Source organism: Furipterus horrens, unplaced genomic scaffold, assembly GCF_987537825.1.
Source record: "Furipterus horrens unplaced genomic scaffold, mFurHor1.1.pri manual_scaffold_3, whole genome shotgun sequence".
In the NCBI taxonomy this organism is placed as follows: domain Eukaryota; kingdom Metazoa; phylum Chordata; class Mammalia; order Chiroptera; family Furipteridae; genus Furipterus; species Furipterus horrens.
In genome coordinates this window covers 150,199,369-150,218,520 of record NW_028327173.1, presented here as the reverse complement: position 1 = coordinate 150,218,520, position 19,152 = coordinate 150,199,369, and the positions used below count along the sequence as shown (strand labels likewise).

Sequence of the window (19,152 nt, the reverse complement as noted above, 5' to 3'; positions counted from 1 at the left end):
TTGGATTCAGGAAGTTTTTTTATTTAAAAAAAAATGGTTATCAAAATTTTTAGTCAAGGAGGTTTCTGCTTTCTGTAATGGTACTTCCTATTGAACCAGTTCTCCACAGATAACTGTAATGCTCAACAAAATATTAAAAAACACCCACTTCACACCACTGGAGCATGATTCAGAAGCAGGCAGGAACTGAAGGAGGGTCTACCCTTGGAGAAGGAAATACCAGTGAGTGAGCTTCCCATTCTTTTATGGCTTTTAGGTTGAGGGCACATCTCATTTGGTATCATGTAAGGCAGTTCAAACTCTTAGAAATCTACAGTTAATATCAAACCCACAGATATCCGAGTTTAGTACAACCACAACAACTAGGAAGTGAGAGGGGAAATCCCAGAAAGGACAGAGGCAGATAAGGCAGCCCCAAATTCTATGCGTAAATTCTGTCCAGATCTCTGGCTGACCCTTAACTATGCCTGGGACAGACTCCAAGGAACCCAAAGAAGCCTGAAAGAATCTGAACTTTTGAACAATGTTTATATCTATTCTAAGTTACATTACCTTTTTAAAATGATCAAACTAAGTTCTTGGTTCAAGGCCTGTCCTGGTAGCACAGGGGGCAAGGCAGGAACCAACCCTAGGCAGGACATTCTTCCATCATGAAGTGCACTCACACCCACACACACTCACTCAGACGGGGACAACATAGACATGGCAGTTAACCTCACACGCACATCTTAGGATCTGGGAGAAACCCACGCAGACATGGAGAGAACAGGCATACTCCACTCAGACAGTGGTCCTGGCCAGGAATCAATTTTTTTTCTCATCTACCTTATAATGAAATGACATTATTTGATGACATGCCGTACATGAAAACATTAAGTAACACAAGGCAACATTCACTCTCAAAAGGATTACCATATACATAGTGGGACTTTTTCCCTGAAAGAGGATCGTATTAGTTTCTTAGGGCTGCTATAATAAATAATCACAAACTGAGTGGCTTGAAGCAACAGATTTATTTTCGCACATATCTGGAGACTGGAAGTTTGAAATCAGGATGTCAACAAGGCCATGCTTCTTCTGAAGACTGAAGAAGAATCCTTTGCCTCTTCTGAGCTTCAAGTGGTTCATTGGCATTTCTTGACCTGTGACTGCATCGTTTCAGTCTCTGCCCCCACCCTCATGTGACTCTTTGTGTGTGTCTTTCTCCACTTGGCCTCCTTATAAGGACATTACCCATGGGACTTCAGGCCCACCTAATGCAGGTTGACCTCATTTTAACTAATTACCTTTGCAAACACTGTATTTTCAAATAAGGTCACATTCTGATCTTTAAGGTAGACGAGAATTTTAGAAGGATACTATTCTAGTACAGAGATGAATAATAAGTATTATGAAATATCCAGAACTTCAATTCTGGGTCAATTAATCCTTAAATATTAAAGTTCTCATACTCTCTCTTATGGAACCCTACTATTCATGAAAGTGCATTCTGTATTATGATTATGAACACCTAATTACTCAAGACTCATTTATATTTTAACTTTTATATATGTTGCCATCAAAAGCAACAAAAGTTTGGTTTCATTGTAAATATTTAAAATTAAGACACCACTAAGTAGTCCTGGCCCTTTCTTGTCTCTTCTCACCTTCCATTGTTCCAAACAAGTAAGGTTAAATAAATTTTGGGGAGAATAGGGTTATTAAAGTCTTTGACAAAATCTGTTTTTTAAAGTAAATCCATTCCATTAAGCAGACCTAAATTTAGATTGTAAAAGCCCCAAAGACTTTGAAAAGCAAGTTGTTAAAACTCATACTGAGTTCAGTGTTGCTGCGTTTGGAAATGTCTACATCTCAGAAATAGCCCTTATACCAGATTGCGCTAGAAGAGGGAGGGCAGGTATGAATGAGGGACTCTTGTCTTTGAGGCTGTCATTTCAGATATTAGTTGGAATTCCATATTCTTGACCTTCATAAATCTTTAGATTATAAATTCCTAGCAACTATAATTTGTAAAGAGCACATAGACAAATCCCCTAATGACAGAGGTGATTAATTTAAAATATTTCATTCAACTCAGAAGATTCAAAGATGAAATACCCTCTCCCTCCACCCTTATATTAGCAGTCCTGCTTTTTCTTAACAATATCCTTGAGGTAGAGAAAATGCAAATGAAGCTTTTGAGATTCAACTTAAAGCAGGAGTCCCCAACCCCTGGTCCATGGCCTGTTAGGAACTGGGCTGAACAGCAGGAGGTGAGCTTCACTGGCATTACCACCTGAGCTCCGCCTCCTATCTCTCCTTCCCCAACACCCCAAGAAACCGGTCCCTGGTTGGGGACCACTGACTAAAAATGAAAGCATTTTGCACCTGTCATAGCTAATTTAATGGTAAATAACAAGCGCCAGTAATACTCTCAATATATTTTTTGAGTTAGAATCTTAAGACTTGAAAAAATATTGCCTCCATAGCTCCTGCTGATGGGCTAAATCTTCAGATGTGTTGTATTTCCTGTGCCTGTAACTGACTCTCCTTGGTGTGACAGTGACCACCAATAACAAGTTTAGTGCTGAGACCTAGCTGCTGGGTCAACAGGAGCATCCCCATAGCTTTTTGGGCAGAATTAGTTTTCAGTCCTGCTGGCCAGTCTGGGAAAAGGCTACCTGGGATAGGATTTGTTAGAGATACCTTACTACTTTTATTTTCCCTGCTTTTATTCAGTCAAGATTAATTTCTTGAGTGCCCACTATGGTTCAAGAATTAGACATACCAAAAGGAGTAAGACAAGGTCCCTATCCCACCACGTACCCTGTCTCCATGACAATTACAACATATTAAGAGGGAGGATATGCCCAGAATGCTATGGAAACTCAGAGGAGAGCATCTAAAATTTGCTTTTAAGAACTGTACACATCTCCATTTATGCAAACACAATTTCTGTGCTTTAATAATTGAATTCAGCCACGGTACAGACAGGAAAGAAATGTAGCAAATATTTTTTTAAGACAAAATTTGCCAAAACAGTGTACTCTAAAAGTAAATCAATGTAATGACTGATCTATGAAACCTTAATTATTTCCTTAATTAATTTGAAAGATCCTTAAAAGAATTAATGATCCATTCATCAAAGTCATTATGATGACGCTCAGTTTAAAGATAGCTTTTCAACCTATTCTTCCAACCTCTTTGCTGAATTGAAATTGTGGAAATTGTCCTCATTCCTATTTCTCATTCACACCCCTCTTCAAATATGTCACTTAAACACCATTTATTCTGTCACTTAAATATTTCTTTAGTCCATCACATTTTATCCTCATTGTCATTATCTTAGTTGGGCCACCCATCAGAGGTCACTTGGGTTATTACAGTGATTTTCCAGCTGGCCTCCCTTAACTGTCTTCCAGTCACCCTCCACCATCATGATATCTATTCAAGTCTTATTCCCATTTAAAACTGTTTCACCCTTGTCCATCACCTACAGAATAAAGTCCTTAGCATGCCATCTGTGCCCATTACCACCTAGTCCTTGTCTACCTCTCCATAGTGATCTCCTGCAGCAGAGCTCCTTACCTTACACCAGGTTAGTTGAAATTCCTGGAACATGCCCTGCTCTGCACATGCTGTTGCCTCTGCTGTTTGCCCACTCCTCGGCTGGCAAGCTTCTACGCATCCTTCAAGACTCGATTTGTAAATCACCTCCTTTGTGAAGTCGTTCTGGTAGTCTCATTTCACCAGACTGCTCCTGTACCTTGTCCATACCTCCCTTATGACATATATCATCCCATTGTAATTTGTGAGATTTTTCCCTACCCAAAAATAATGTTCACCTCTAGTTAATGGAAAATTAAGGGAATCATCGAATCATTCTCTCGAGTCTTCCTGGGCAAGGGGAGTAGGTATAAGTAGTGTGGCCTCAAAAGAATTCATTCTTGAAGTGCCGAGGACTTGAATGCACTGAGAAGGCTGCTCCAGAGCCAGTTCCACTAACTGGGCCATTTACATGGTCAGATGTCACATGCATTTCTAAGTAAGCATCTGATGAACTGAAAAGAGCAACCCAGATAACAACATATGAGACCCTCTACCTGGGGAGAAAGACCCACAGAAGCAAATAAACTTGCCAATGATGTATCATTTTGCTGAGGCAGCAGCTTTCCTTGAATTGAGCCAATGACTTCCTCTGACCTACACATGTCCTGTTGAAGATTAGAGCTATCTAGAGTACACAGAGGAAGAGCAAGATTGGTAACAGCATTTGGGGCTATTGAAAGGGTACATGTGCTACACCCAGCTCCTGTCTCAATGCAGGATATTTGGGTTTGGGTACTAGCTGATTTCTAATCTCTCAGATTTAGAAATTTGGAAATGTTCTGATCCCAAAAAATCTAAAAGAAAAAGATAAGAAGAAATCTGACTTTAAGTGCTGCTCTGCTCTTATTCATCCTCATCAAATATTGTTGACTAAGTCACTGGTTTCCTGTTAGGGTTTGAATATTTCCCTTGGAGTGCCCTCTGGGGAAGCTCAATATCTGGACCTTTCCCCAGCAGGAACGGTTCTCTGTTTGAGGCCAGTTGTGCCCAGGTCTAAGAGATCTGAAGAATTCAGAAAAGAATTCAAGCAATGGGCCCAGGTAAGATTAACTTTTGCTAATCTTCAGCTGTAGAACTAGACATATAGTCAAAGGATTATAAATCAAACCCAAAACCAAATAGAAGAATGAGCTCTAGGTTGCTTGTGCAGGGGCCATATGAGAATATCAAAGAATGGGGGTTTAGCATAAAGAAAGGAGTGTTAACTTTGGGGAAAGACAGGCCTAGGTTTGAGTTCTGCATACTAGTTGTGTGGTCTTAGGCATGTCATTTAATTCCACTAAGCCTTAGTTTCCTCTTTTGTAAAATGGGATAAATAAAAACCGTCTTTATGGAATTGTTGTTGGCATTAGAGAGCATGCTTATAGAATCTTTACACACAGTAGGCTTTTAGGAAATAGTAGTTAGGACTTGGGATTTGTGTCAAGAGTGATGTGATAGACTCATATGTCCCACCCAATCCCCCTGAGGGTGCCATGGGCAGGTCCTTATCCAGTGACTGCTTCAAGCAGGGATATAAAAGGCCTGGCCATTTTGGCTCAACTTGAACTACTCTGAAGGATCATTCTAGCTCTGGAGCTTCCCATTGTTCAGCCAGGCTGACACTAGACCTGCATTATAGCTCAGTTTCTTCCTCTGCTCATTCTAGCTTTCCTCCACTCCTTTCCATGAGTGTTGATCCTAAGAGCATACCTTAAAAACATCCTGCATGCTAAACTCCATCCCAGCGTCCACTTCCTGAGGAACCTTACCTGTGACAAGTGTTTATCACCCATTTTCTGAGGTGCTGAAGCCCAAAGAGTGTCCTGTGGCACCTTCACCAGGTATCAGGAAATATTTTAGAAAGACAGGAACAGTGTCAGAAAAAACTGTAAAGGAAAGAGAAAATCCCTAGAGATGTGTGGAATTTGCCCAGAAGAAGGCATTTGATAATTTCCAGAAGTTAAAAACTCTAAATCCTATTCCACGTAAGCCCAGAAACAAGGAAGTATTTTCCAATATCAACTCCCTAAAAAGAACTTGGCTATGAGATTCACATCAATATAAATAAGCAGATATAATGATTAGTCTTTTCCAGTGTTGAACTTTTAATTCCCCATCTGATGCCAAGGACCCAGCTAGAGACCTTCCTGGAAGCCAGAGCCGTGTTTTTGTTTCCCATGACTGTGTGGGTGGCCTAACCTGTTGTCCTGTAGCTGGGCTATACTGCAGGCAGCTTTCTGGTATGCAGTGCCATTGAGGCTGGGAGGCCCTGTCCCACCCAAGTACAGCAAACTAGACAAAAGGTAATACCTGAGAGACCAATCCTGAAATGAATTTCTAGGATTAAGTTAGACTGCTTTGGACAAGAACTCCATCTCCCGGAGCAGTCTTACTCTAGCATGATTCTTCTCTCTTCGTTCCTACACTGACCTCACTGGGTATTAGGAACTGAAGACCCAGGAGGGAGGATTCATAAGATTAGCCAGTGCTAATCTTCAGCAATTAGCCTGCTCATGTCATTTAGTAGCTAATGAACAGCTGCTCCTCAGGAAGCACAAGGCTCACTCACGTGCACCATGAGTGCAAACACTGGATATCATACTACCATCTCTCCAGGTGATGGAGAGGGAAGGGGATGTAAGCATGGGAGGGGCAGCAGTAGGATGTTAAGTGCTAATGAGATGAGAGGAAAGAAGCAGGATTTTCCTAAGGCATTTTTCAGATGTCTGTAAATCCCATGTCCCTGCATCCCTGAGAACACGTAGGTAGAGCCTTGCCCAGGGGTGGCCCTCAATACATACACAGTTGGCCCTTGAACAACACAGGATTGAACTGCGTGGGTCCACTTATATGTGGATTTTTTTTTTTTTTCAGTAAATTGGCCCTTCATATTCGCATGTTTCTTATTTGCGGATTTTACCAACCAAGGATCAAAACATTATTTTCGCATTCCCAGCTGCAGATAGAAAATACTGTTCCCACTGTTGGTTGAATCCACAGATGTGAAGGGCCAACCACAGCCTTCAGGGGTCTTTTGGTCTCGGTGTTGGTGGCCATCCCGTACAAAAACACAGAGGTGACAGGGATGTGCCAGAGTCCTGGGGACCAACTGCTGAGTTCAAGGCTCTTGCCTCTCCTGCACTCCCCACTACTCTCAGGCCAAGTCTTGCCCCTCTGCTCTCCATCTCACTGCAAGGCCTAGACTGTGGTTTTACCTGGTCTCCTGGGGATCTAGTCACCACTGCCCTACCCTCAGTGCACATTAGGTAATACATTTCCAAACCCAAGAATTATTTAGAGACTAACAGACATCTGTCACTCCTCATGCTCTGAAGTATTACATCTTGGAAAATCCTCAGGAAACTAACAAGTTCAGGGACCTGAGGGAGCTCACCCTTAACTTTTACCAGGTTCAGAAACTGCCTTGAAATAAGTTTAGGATAGTGCAGGATGAGGTGAAGGGACATTTTATCAGCCCCTTCTTTTATCTGTGTCATTCCCTCTCCCTTTATTGGACAATTGAAGAGTTCTCAGTCTTATATATGGGGCCATGCAAATAAACCTTCATTCTACTCCTCACTCTTAAGGCCCTTCCTAATATAAATTCAGGAGCCCCACTGCCACGTAGGCTGTAGTCTAGGAAGCCATGGACCTGGGGAGGACAGAGGGAGTTAGAGCCTCAGGATGTATTCCAAGAAGACCCTGAACAATCCTCACTGTACAGTCTGGAGGCAGGCACTGGATGATCTAACAGGATTTTTCCATCACTCACAGTGGAAGGTAAAAATGACCAGATGCCTAGCAGAATAACAGTTTCACATAATGGTCTTCATTGTCTCGGACCTGCTGGAGGGAGTTTCTAGAATTGAATGAATTGTTTAGTTGCTCTCCCTATTCACTTTGAGCAGTGGCCCTGAGGTTTTTAATTAGTTAAACTCTCAATAAATGTCTTAATAAATATCTACCTTGTAAAGCTACCACACTACTCTTTTTTTTCTTTCTTTTTAAAAATTTTATTGTTGTTCAATTACAGTTGTTCCAATTTTTCCCCATTGCTCTCCCCTGCTCTGCCACGCCCAACCCCCACCCTCCCACACTCAATTCCCACCCTGTTGTTCATGTTCATGGATCCTTTATTCTTGTTCCTTGACTAGACCCTTCCCCTTCTTTCCCTCATTATTCCCCACTCTCCTCCCCTCTGGTCACTGTCAGTTTGTTCCTTATTTCCATTCCTCTGGTTCTATTTTGCTCATTTATTTGTTTTGTTCATTAGGTTTCACTTATAGGTGAGATCATATGATATTTGTCTTTCACTGCCTGTCTAATTTCACTTACATAACAGTCTCCAGTTCCATCCATGCTGTCGCAAAAGGTAGGAGTTCCTTCTTTCTTTCTGCTGCATAGTACTTCATTGTGTAAATGTACCACACATTTTTGATCCACTCATCCACTGATGGGCACTTAGGCTGTTTCCAGCACTTGGCTATTGTAAATAACACTGCTATGAACATAGGTGTGCATAGGTTCTTCTGCACTGGTGTTTCAGATGCTTAGGGTATAATATAATCCCAACAGTAAGGATCGCTGTATCAAAAGGCAGTTCCATTTTTAATTTTTTGAGGAAATTCCATACTGTTTTCCACAGTGGCTGCACCAGTCAGCATTCCCACCAGCAGTGCACCAGGGTTCCCTTTTCTGCACATCCTTGCCAGCTCTTGTTTGTTGATTTGTTAACACTGGCTATTCTGACCAGTGTAGGTGGTATCTCACTGGGGTATTAATTTCCATCTTTCTGATGGCTAGTGATGTTGAGCATTCTTTCATATGCCTATGGGCCCTCTGTAGGTCCTCCTTGGAGAATTGTCTGTTCAGGTCCTTTGCCAATTTTTAATTGGATTGTCTGTCTTCCTGGTGTTGCGTCGTATAAGTTCTTTATATATTTTGGAGATCAACCCCTTGTCTGAGGTATCACTGGCAAATATTTTCCCATACAGTTGGTTCCCATTTCATTTTGCTGATGTTTTCTTTTGCTGAGTAGAAACTCTTTAGTTCGATGTAGTCCCATTTGTTTATTCTTTCCCTTATGTCCCTTGCCCTAAGAGATATGTTGGCGAAAATACTGCTGCATGGATATCTCAAATTTTACTGCCTATGTTTTCCTCTAGAGCTTTTATGCTGTCACAACTATTTTAAAAACACAAAACTTTTTTTGTCACCATTTAAGAGGAGACGGACCTGGAGCGTGATTACTCTGGTCAACTAATAACAGAATCAGAGAGTTTGGGCACATAACAGGATGTGGGATCATTTACACAGAGGGGAACTGAGATTCAGTGAGGGAAATGACTTACCCAAGACATCAAAATCAGAATTTGCCTTTCCTTACTCCCATCACTTCCCTCCTGCCCCAAACTCCCTGCTCAAAATTGAGCACAGCCTTTTTTCCTTGGAAGGACATCCTCGGGGCACATATCCTGTACCCATCCACTGCCCACCCAGGAGAGAGAGGAAAAGGAGAAGGCTGGTCATGACAGCTGAGGCGAAAGTCTGACGGAGAAGCTGAAAGTGCACAGATACAGGGGAAAGGCAGGAGCAGGGCAGCTCCTAACCCACCTCCTAGGCAAGAGTTCCTCAAAGGCCAGGAAAGGGAATGTTCTGGAACAGACTCCCTGCCACTGAGAGCAGGACAGATGTGAGAAGGAAGGTCTTCCTCCGAATGAGGTTTGATGATAACTGTTAGCTTTACTTTCTGAAGATCTAGTTCATGGCAAAAGTGAATTTTGAGCTACTCTGCCACTGAAAGTGAATGGTAATTGGGGGCTTGAACTTTCCAGCCCGAATTGTACAGCTGCCCACTGTCATGAAAGACAGAACTAGAAGACCTGGCAGGAAGGAGCAGAGTTTCTCTATGGCATTTAACTGATAGCCCTAATGCTCTAGTTGGTACTTTTTGGTATGTGAAAATGTGAGAGCTGAATAAATGAGAGAATTGTGCTGACAAAACTGCATCGTGGTGGAGTTCAAATGTCCATTTTCCGACCCCATCTCAGCAGTCTGCTCTGTGAGGGGTTGCTCTAGTTCACTGACCCCACACCATCACCGTCAGCATCAGCATCACCATCACCGTGGGACTTGTTAGAAATTCAGATTACCAGGCCCACCCCAGATCCACTGAACCAGAAACTCTAGGAGAGGGACCCAGCATTCTGTGTTTGAATAGCCCTCCAGGTGATTCTGATGCAGGCTCAAGTTTGAGAACCACTGGTCCAGAGCATGGTATGGTTCTGAATTTGTTGTTTATTAAGGAAACTCTACTTTCAAGGGACTAGCCAGCTGCCTGCTACCTTTCCTCCCCACTCTTTCCCCCTCCACCACTGAGACAGAGTGCCACTATCGGGAAATTTGGAATCTGTCCTACTGCTCTCCCAGGCTCAGCATTGGTACAGTAAACCATCTCTGCGCCATCTGTTTGGCTCCTGGCCCCAACCGTCTCACTCCTCTCCAGGGACTCTGTTTTGTTGGTCTAGTGAGGTTGTTTCTGCTTATGCTGGAAAGAGAAGCATTTGTATATGTGGCTTTGTACCATTAACCGGAACCACAGACCAAGAGTCAGGCTTGGAACTGGACCTCAGAGTGCTATCTGCTATGATGAGGGACTTTTCAAGGGAGGCCGTGGCTGTACTTCTCAGGAGAGGCAATGAGAATGACCTGTGTGGTCTTATCTAGGGATGCCAATGGCTATGAGTGACAGGGTAAGCTCTGGGGAACTTGGGACTCTCATCAGAGCCATGGGCTCTACTTGTCCATTCCTCCCCCTTTATATGCCAATAGTATGGGCAGTAGCTTAAGGATTCCAGAGAGAGGAAATTGAGATTCCAGTTGGCTCCCATTAACTTTAATGCCAGAGAGAACCAATTATGATTTTTGAGAGGGATCAAAGCTCTGGGTTAATTTAATGAAATGCATTTTGCCAAATGCTTTTTTTCTTTTTCTAAATGCCAAGGCATGAAAAGGTATCGTGTCTGTTGGAACTGTGTTGTATCTCATCCTCCACCTCACTCAGCTCTTCCTTCTGGAGTGTTAGGAGCCTGTCAGGAGAATATCATAAGAACCTGCCTTTGTCTCTGTGGTGCTGAGCAGAAGCTGCCAGGTGTCTGAGATGGTTGGTTTGATAACATATATTTAATATTTTCTACTCTTCTTCCAACCTAGTATGGGGATAGTAGGCTTGGGGTGTGGAGAAGATGCCCATCTGTTCTGTAGGGCAGATTTCTAAATAGTGGCCTTCCCCATAAGCTTGGGGACACAGAACAGGTGAACATATACCAGGACCCACCCAAGTGTCTTTGTCTAGAGAGGACGAACTTCTGTTCCATGAGTACACGGCCTCATTGCTGAGGCCTTGTTGTGTTCAAGTCCTTTCAGCCTAAAGGGAGAAGTCACAGGAGGCAGAGGAAGTTGGTAGAAGTTATGTATTTTATGTGTCTTGTTTTGAGTAATCCTTTGAGAGATATAGTATTAGTTTTGTTTAATAGATAAGGAAACAAAAGCTCAGAAAGATTAAAGTCTGTTACCTTAATCTGTGTCTGCCCAGGTCTGTAGTCACAAGCCAAGATGTGGCAGAGCAGGGCCTTGACTCCTACCCTAGTGCTCATCCTCAGTGCTTTCACCTTCCCAGAGCCTTTCCCCTCTGCTCTCTTTGCTTCCTCCTCAACTTCTAGGAGACATGAGTTGACCTAACAGGGTAGTAGAAAGGAGATTGCACCAGAACTCAAAACTCCTGGCCTCTTTCATTTATGGGATGTATCCAGCCCAGAATCTATCACATTAGTTGGTAATGACCAGTAAACATCTTTCTGCTGAGCAGGGGTGGGGGGACCTGGGGGAATAGCTACAGGGTTATGAGGACGCTGAGCTTGCCAAATTCTCCTGACCAAGGCCACTCGTTACAACTCCAGAAATTCCCAGATTTGCCAAATAATGTGTGCATTTGCCCTTTGGGGGAGAAAAGAAGGCAGTAAAATGAATTGGGAGCAAGAAGTCTATTTACCACAAAATTTCTGGACTCTCTTCTCAAGCTATGTGAAGCAACATTGTATGAGAGGGTTGTGTGTGTGAGAGAGAGAGGGAACTACGCACTTCTCATAAATACAAAGTAATTAGTTTTTTCCTAACAAGCCTGGCTTAGTTTTCAGTAACTGCAGCTGTAACATGACTAGTCCACTGAGATATTTTGCACTGGCTGGAAAAATACAACCAAAATGTATTCTATCAATAGCAAGAAACAGTGATGCTTCCAAGAACCACTTTACTGTCAAAGTGGCCTTACCGTGGGAAATAGAGACCAGTTTGCTTTTCTTCAGGCCCAGCTCAAGTTTTTTTCTTTCCAGACACTTTACCAGATACAAGGAATCCACATAGAAATGAGGACGCCTTGGCTCTTGAAGCGTCATCGTTGATATCTCAGGAAGCCTAGCCCTCTCATTAGCCCTGCTCTTACAAACTACAACAGCGGGTCTGAAGGTCTGCTCAGAGGGTCTTAATTGCCCTTGCTGAGTCTGGTTGGGGCCATCTGTGCTGACAGAACTCTTAGTCCTCCCTCCCATGACATTTCCCTGCACGCATCCAGACTGGATGTGTTTTCCCCATCCCACATGCACGTCCTCCACATGCAACATGGCCATGAGCTAAGCCAGTTCTCTGACCCTAGCAAGGACTGCCAGCAGGGCTCCCTGAGGCCCCATGCCTGGCATCTGAACCTACAGCTATCTATTTGCATCACCCTCAATTTGCATGTAGAATGGAGAGTATTGGTGCAAGAGTTTGCTGTCTTTATTAAGGACCGAATGAGGCCAGTGGCGGCAGGAATCTGGGTAAGCACTGTTCCCCTCTCCCTCTGAACCCTGACTTCCCTCCACTGGGACTGGGCCTCTCCCCAAGGAGCCACCTGGCCCCACATCAGCCTCCTGGTTCTGTAGCGTAGATACCAAGTGCCTGCTGGGCCCCGTCCTTCCAGCCTGACTTCTGGAGCCCACCCCCTCTGAGAGTGAGGAGCAGAGGGGACTTGGGACAGCCTGCTGCAGAAGACAGCATGACCGCATTTCTCCCTGGAATGAACTTCCATCTTCTCCCAGAGTGAACTTTTTAGCTGCAGCTTCAGCAGTTCCAAAAGAGATTTTCTTGGTTTAGGACCAAGCAAGAAAAGTGGGCTCCTGGGCCAGGAGCTCGACAGGAATTCCCTCGCATCAAAGAAGACGTAGATTAGTATGGAAAGTGCTGAGGTTAGGAAATCTGGGGCCCTGCTGTTAGCAGTGGTGCCCCTTTCCTCCCTCTGCCTGGGGAAGGTGGGGTTGGGTATGGTGTGCGACCATAAAGGTAGGAGTGCACCCCAGTAATTGATTCACACCTTTGGGCTCAGGTTACTCATGCCATGGCCCTGAGAAGATGAGCTAATGTGGCTGTTCTCCTGTGACATTAAAGTGCTTTTATACAGCATCTGCTCCTGAGGCTGGCAGACATCAGCACACACATGCCGTTGGAGGAACTGATAAGGAAAGCAAAGAAGTCTTGGCCTATAAGAAATTTAAAGTTAAGCTAGAATAGAGGTGAAGATACCATCCTACTCCTGGTGCCTGGCCCTTCCCTGTAAGGCCTCTGAGGACAACTCATCCAGGTGTTTGCTGCCTCCTGCCCTCCTTCTCACCTTTGCCTTCTCTACATGCCCATGAAGTAATGGCCAGCTCCCCTTTTAGTAGCAGATGGCCCAGGAGCTGAGGAAGTTGGGCTCACTCTTTCCCTCTTCAAGACTCACGTAGTTCCCTCTTAAAATTGGCCTGCCTCACAGGTAAGCTGGATTGAATCAGGTGAGGCCCAGTGAGCTGGGCACTTTCTACATGTTAGCCCCTCTGATCAGGATGCACCCGGCCAGTGTCCATGGGATTGGCCGCATGATGGGTTCAAATAAAACTGCTTTCCTGCCCCAACATATTGATTATGAGGCAGAAAATGCAATTAACCTTGATTAACTAGTTTAGGTCACTGGCCCAAGCCTGCTTACTACTTGCTGCCTCAGTCCCTTCCCTGAAGAATAGATGAACCAGGCGCTCCAGGGAGGAGCAAGAATATGAACCCTCCCAGTCTCAGAGTTACAGAATGATTCTCAGGGGCTCATGAATCATCCGTGCACCACAGAGAGAGATGAAGGGGGTTGACTTGTATGTACTAGTATTTTCATATCTTCATATGTGGGTACTATTGTGGTTCATAAAATACAATTTTATTTTTAAATGGAAGCTTAATAAGTTACTTTGACCCAACAATGACTTTGGGAAGAGAATAACCTCACAGGTTTAGCTGGATTTGGGTGCCCTGCCTCAGCTTATTTGTCCTAAAGATAAACATCCTCAGGCCTAGAGCCTGATGTTGTGACTAAACAGTTATCACCTGTCAACAGGAGTGCCTGTTTCTCCAGAATAATCAACGGCACAACATTCGGCACACAGCATGTGGGTTAGCCATACTGCGAGGGCAACTGCAGGCAAAGGGGAAATAAGATAGAGCTCACTGGACTTTTGCCATCCAACCAAAAGAGAAGGTTGGCTGCCACAGAATATTCCAGAAAGACCCAAACTGAGGACAGGAAGACCACAGAGAGGAAATTCTAGGATACTGCCGGCATCTGGAAGTACAAGAGGACCCACAAGGCCAGGGAGTTTAAAATTCCTAAACTCTTGCCCCTGCCAGGAGCTTGTCATAAGGAGCCCACCATGATGGTTCAGCTGAATGTGATGTCCCCGCCGAAGGCTGCCTCAGGCCCCTCCATCAGCCACAGGTGTGAGTACTCCAGTAGAGGGGCAGGTTGTAACCTCTGAAAGGTGCCACAGCAGTGCTCTGAATTGATTCTGCCCTTGTGTTTCTGCTGGGAATTTAGACTTCATGGAATTCTGCCATAAGGAGCAGCCCTGTTTCTCTCTCACCACTCCCTCATCCCCCACCCTCCAGCCTTGGAAAAACAACAGAGGAAGATGTTTCTCCTCATTGGTCTACACAAGAGCCTTTTAGCTCAGAATGATGTGTCTTCCACTGGTAAATGGGAGCCCAAAGGAACTGTGACTTCATGGTGGGGAGCAGCAGTTTCACCAGATGATGAGAAATAAGAAAAGGGTCCTTTTTTAATTGATATAGGGAATATGTAATGGGATATGCTTTTTTAAAAAATATAACTACTTGAAAAGGGGAGCTATTCTTCCTTTTCTTCCTGTGAGGTAGGAGAATGCAGGTTGGACCTGCTGAATTGAAGGTTCTTACCAGTTAGGAGCCCTACAAGTGTGTTTGAGCTGCCAGCCCATGAGAATGAGTTGTTTTTATGGAAGGCATGATTCTTATGAAAGCCCATGTGACTTCTATCACAGAAGCACGTTTTTCCCATGCCTACCCCACGCTCCTGCTAATATGGTTGTACGTATGGAAGCAAACTTCTTCAGCCATTAACTCACCCCATCTGGTCACAGTGCAGTAGTCAGCTTGGTGCAAAGTAAAATCAATAGAGAAAAATATTCACAACACACAATTGTCTCTTCATATTGCATTTCAGTTGTTCTAGGATAATCGCACAAGGACATACCTCTTGGGGTGGAGGTAAACATAGTTCTGCTCCCAGAAGAGCCTTAAAAATGAATTAAAGCTCTTCCCACACTCAGGGGCATCAGTAATGAAACAGTTGGCAGCCACTGCCCAAAACAACAGTTGTTGATGGAATCCTTGAGGGGTTCCATCATCAGGGGGTGAAAGACCTGGTTTGTGACCCACCACCCAGCAGTCCCATGTCACTCCTAACACGTCTCTGTCCTGAAAGTAGCTCTTTCTGGTGGGAGACCAAAGGGGTGGGGGTTGTGGGGAGAAGGGGACCCACAGCCTCAGGATTATATTGTGAGGGGGCCACCAAAAAAGGGGGAGGTGCCTACACACACCACCTTCCTTGGTTGAGCTGTCCACGCACTCATCCTCCCAGTCCTCCAAGTATAAGCTTCTTAAGATACTTGTGAGAGATATCCTGCCCCAGTTCTCCTTGGATAGTGTTGGGTGAGCCAGCAGAAAGGGCAGAGGTGAGGTGCAAAGGTTTTGCAGAACAGGGCCAGGCCCTCTGTAATTACCCATGGCCTTGGTCTTGGCACAGATGAGAAACTTTGGATCTTAGAAGACAACCTCGATTTGAATGCAGAATTAGACACACAGCCACCAGAGATGAATATGTTAGCTGCAGAGACCAATGGGGACAGGCCCACAGATCGAAGCCTTGCAGAGCTCCAGATGTTCTGACAGTTTCCTGCAAGTCATTCTCTTTGCAGCTCATCCCAGATACCCAGGCAGGTCCCTGAGGAAGAAGGCTGTGGATTTAGATATAGTGCAATTTTCTCACATTTTGTGAAAACTTTTAGCTAACCTTCTACTTTCTATTCATTTGATCATTCATTTATTGAACAAATAATTATTGAACAAATAATTATGTGTTAAATTCTGGGGAAGGGTTCCAGCACTGAGGAAGATTAAAGCCTAGAAAGGGAGGAGACAATGCATAAATAAGTGAACAAATCAAAATAGCTACAAATTACTGTCAGTGCTGTGAAGGAAACAAACAGGACAAATGAGATAGAAAGTAACTGGGCAGGGTTTTTCTATAGGGAAGGACCCCTCTGCAGACAAAATTTGAGCTGAGACCTCAAAGACAGGAGTGGCCTTGAGAAGAGCTGGAGGAAGAGGATGCCAGGCAGAGGGAAGGCAAAGACGCAGAGGCAGAAAAGCCCTGTCACGTTCAGAAAGAGAGAAGCCATGGCCGGAGAGTGGTGAGGAGAATGATTTGGGATGAGATCAGAGAAGAGGCAGGAGCTGGGTCATGTAGGGCCTTGGTAGCCATGATCAGAGTTTGGATTTTATTCTGGGAGCAACAGAAAGCCACCGACTGTGGTAAGCAGGAATGGTGATGTAATTAAAGATCATTGTGTACTCACCGCTGCATTATTTGTAATGGAAGATTAGAAACAAATTCTATCAGTGTGGAGCTGGGTAAGTAAATTTAGGTTCATTGCAGTGGTGCGCAGCAGTTAAAAACTGAGGTTTGTGCATATATACTGCTACAGAAGAATGTGCAAGAAACGCTAAATGGGGAAAAAGCCAAGAAACAGAATACAGTACAAAAGATGCTGCCAGTGTATTTTCAAAAGAGGAGCTGTGCATGTATATAGGCTTGCCTGTAATGTAAGAGCACATTAAGAATACATAAGAACCCGGTAAGGGGTTGCTTCTGGGGAGAGAAACTGAGAAACAAGGTGACTAGGGTAGAAGGGAGACTTTTCATAGTGTATCCTTTCATGTGTTTGAATATCTTACTAGGTGCCTATATTACTTATTCAGCAAAAAAGAATAAGTTGTGGTCACCGTACGGAAAGAAGGTGCGAGCAGAGGCAGAGAACCGTTGGAAGGCTCTGGCCATGGCCCAGTAGGGAGGTGGTGGTGGCTGACCTACAGGGTGGTGATGCCGACGGAGAGCTGTGAATGGATTTAAGATGCACTCTAGAGGCAGAGCCAGTTACACTTGGTGTATCCCACACTGATGTTCTCTAGGGAAGCTTTGTGCATCAGAGATCAGAACTGCACTCCCCGAACTCTACCATGACTTAGCCTGACATTTTTGTGGAAGGAAGGGTTCTTGGGCTCCTTTCAGGTGCTAAAGCTTCAGAATTCCAGGAAATATCTCATGTATCACAATACAGAGGACATAGTTATGGACAGGTGCCCCTTTCCTGTCCTCAGGCAGCTGTTATAAATGACTTTTAATGACCATCAATACCACGTTCCACAGAAGAAGCCCTCTCATTTCTCAGTGGAGCTTTCTTTCTTTGCAGAGAGATGCCAAAGGCCAGTACCTGTTTGACCTTCTTTGCCACCACCTGAACCTACTTGAGAAAGACTATTTTGGGATCCGTTTTGTAGACCCAGATAAGCAGCGGGTAAGTCAATATTCAAAGCACAAATGGAGGAGAGGGTTGATCAGTAAGCCTAAAGCTTTGAACTGCCACTCATGTTCAAAGCTTAGCCTCCGGAGTCAGGGACCAAGTAGACCCTGCAAATCATATTATGAGACCTGGAAGACACCTTAGCAGAGCTCACCTAGTGCACTCATCGTTTTGCAGATGCTGAAGTGGCAGCCTGGAGAGCTGAGATGATTTGACCAAAGTTGCCGGGTTGGCGGCAGAGCAGCTGGGCTAGTGTTGTGGTCCCTGAGCCCAGGTCAAGGACTGAACCTCTCCTGCCCCCTTCTTAGGAAATGGGCTGAACTACATTGTTCCAGTTAGGAAGAGCCTCACCTGAGGTGCCACACCAACCCAACCTAGGAGGATAATGGGAGCCAGATTAACACAGCCCTTTCAGGTCCTTGAAAATCCTGCAATTCTTGTCCTGCTGTACGCAGTGTGGGCAGCTCCACAGACACAGGGCAGTGACAAGACTGTGATGTTCCTGGCAGAGAGGACCAGGTCCCTTATCCCCAGGCCCCTGCTCACCCCTCCAGCCTCACGTCCCCTGCCCTTTCCCCTCCCTGCCGTGGCCCAGCCAGACTACGGCTTCCAGACATGTCATCCTCCTCTCTCCAGAGTCTTCACCTGTGCAGTGCCCCCTGCCTGGAATATGTCTTCTCCCTTTCCTCACTTCTCCACACTCAACACTTTTCTTCTGGCTAACTCCTCACACAATAAGGTCTTAGCTTAGACTTTTATTTCTTCCAGAAGTCTTCCCTACCCCAACTCTGAATGAGGAGCCCTCCTATGTACCCCATGTACCCTGCATGAACCCTGTGTTAGCACTCACTACACCAGCTGTGATTGCCTGTGTGCCCTGCAAAATATAAACATGATCTTACTCATTACTATATCCCATGGAACTAGCACGGGGCCTTGAGCATAGTGGGTGGTTAGAAACATCTGCTGCAGGAGTGATGAGGGGGTGGGTTAGGGTTAGGAGTGCCGTATTTCCCCTCTACTTGCCCAGGTGGCCCACTAGCAGACATCTGCAGTTTCTACAATCTGTCCGTCAGTCCTTTGCTCTCTGGGGATGTACTCTCTGGCATCCCCATTAAGTGGGACAGTATACAGAAGCATTCAGGCCTCAATGTCTCCCTGCCCTGTACCCCTGCCCACCACCCAGTCTTGTCTACCACCCTCCAAAAAAGATGATCACCGTGAATCCCAGAGGGCCACCTTTCATGGGTCCATTAATTTTCTTCGCACCTCCAAACATGGGCTTCATCTCTGTTGCCACTAGGGGACCTTGGAGGGAGCCTTGGAAGGTGCAGCCTCCCAGCAGTGGCCGGGGCCACAGATGATGAACGGATGGGTACCCCCCCACCATGTTCTTTGATGCTCTGAGCCAGCAATTTTCGACATTTTCCATCTCATGGCACACATAAGCTAGTTACTAAAATTCTGCTGCACACCAAAAAATACATTACATATTTTGCTGATCTGACAAAAAAAATAGGTATGATTTTGATTCATTCACACCAGACGGCTATTGTTCTGTTGACTGTTG

At 44.8% G+C, this 19,152-nt stretch overlaps 1 protein-coding gene across 5 annotated transcripts in view; it reads left to right on the top strand.

Moving 5' to 3' along the window:
- FRMD5 (FERM domain containing 5) overlaps window positions 1-19,152 on the top strand; it is a 287,084-nt gene that overhangs the window by 227,838 nt on the left and 40,094 nt on the right. For all 5 annotated transcript variants that reach the window (XM_090270518.1, XM_090270519.1, XM_090270521.1 and 2 more), the window contains exon 2: window positions 17,472-17,576. In XM_090270518.1, the coding sequence (XP_090126644.1) occupies window positions 17,472-17,576 (105 nt within the window). The remainder of the gene's footprint in view (window positions 1-17,471; window positions 17,577-19,152) is intronic.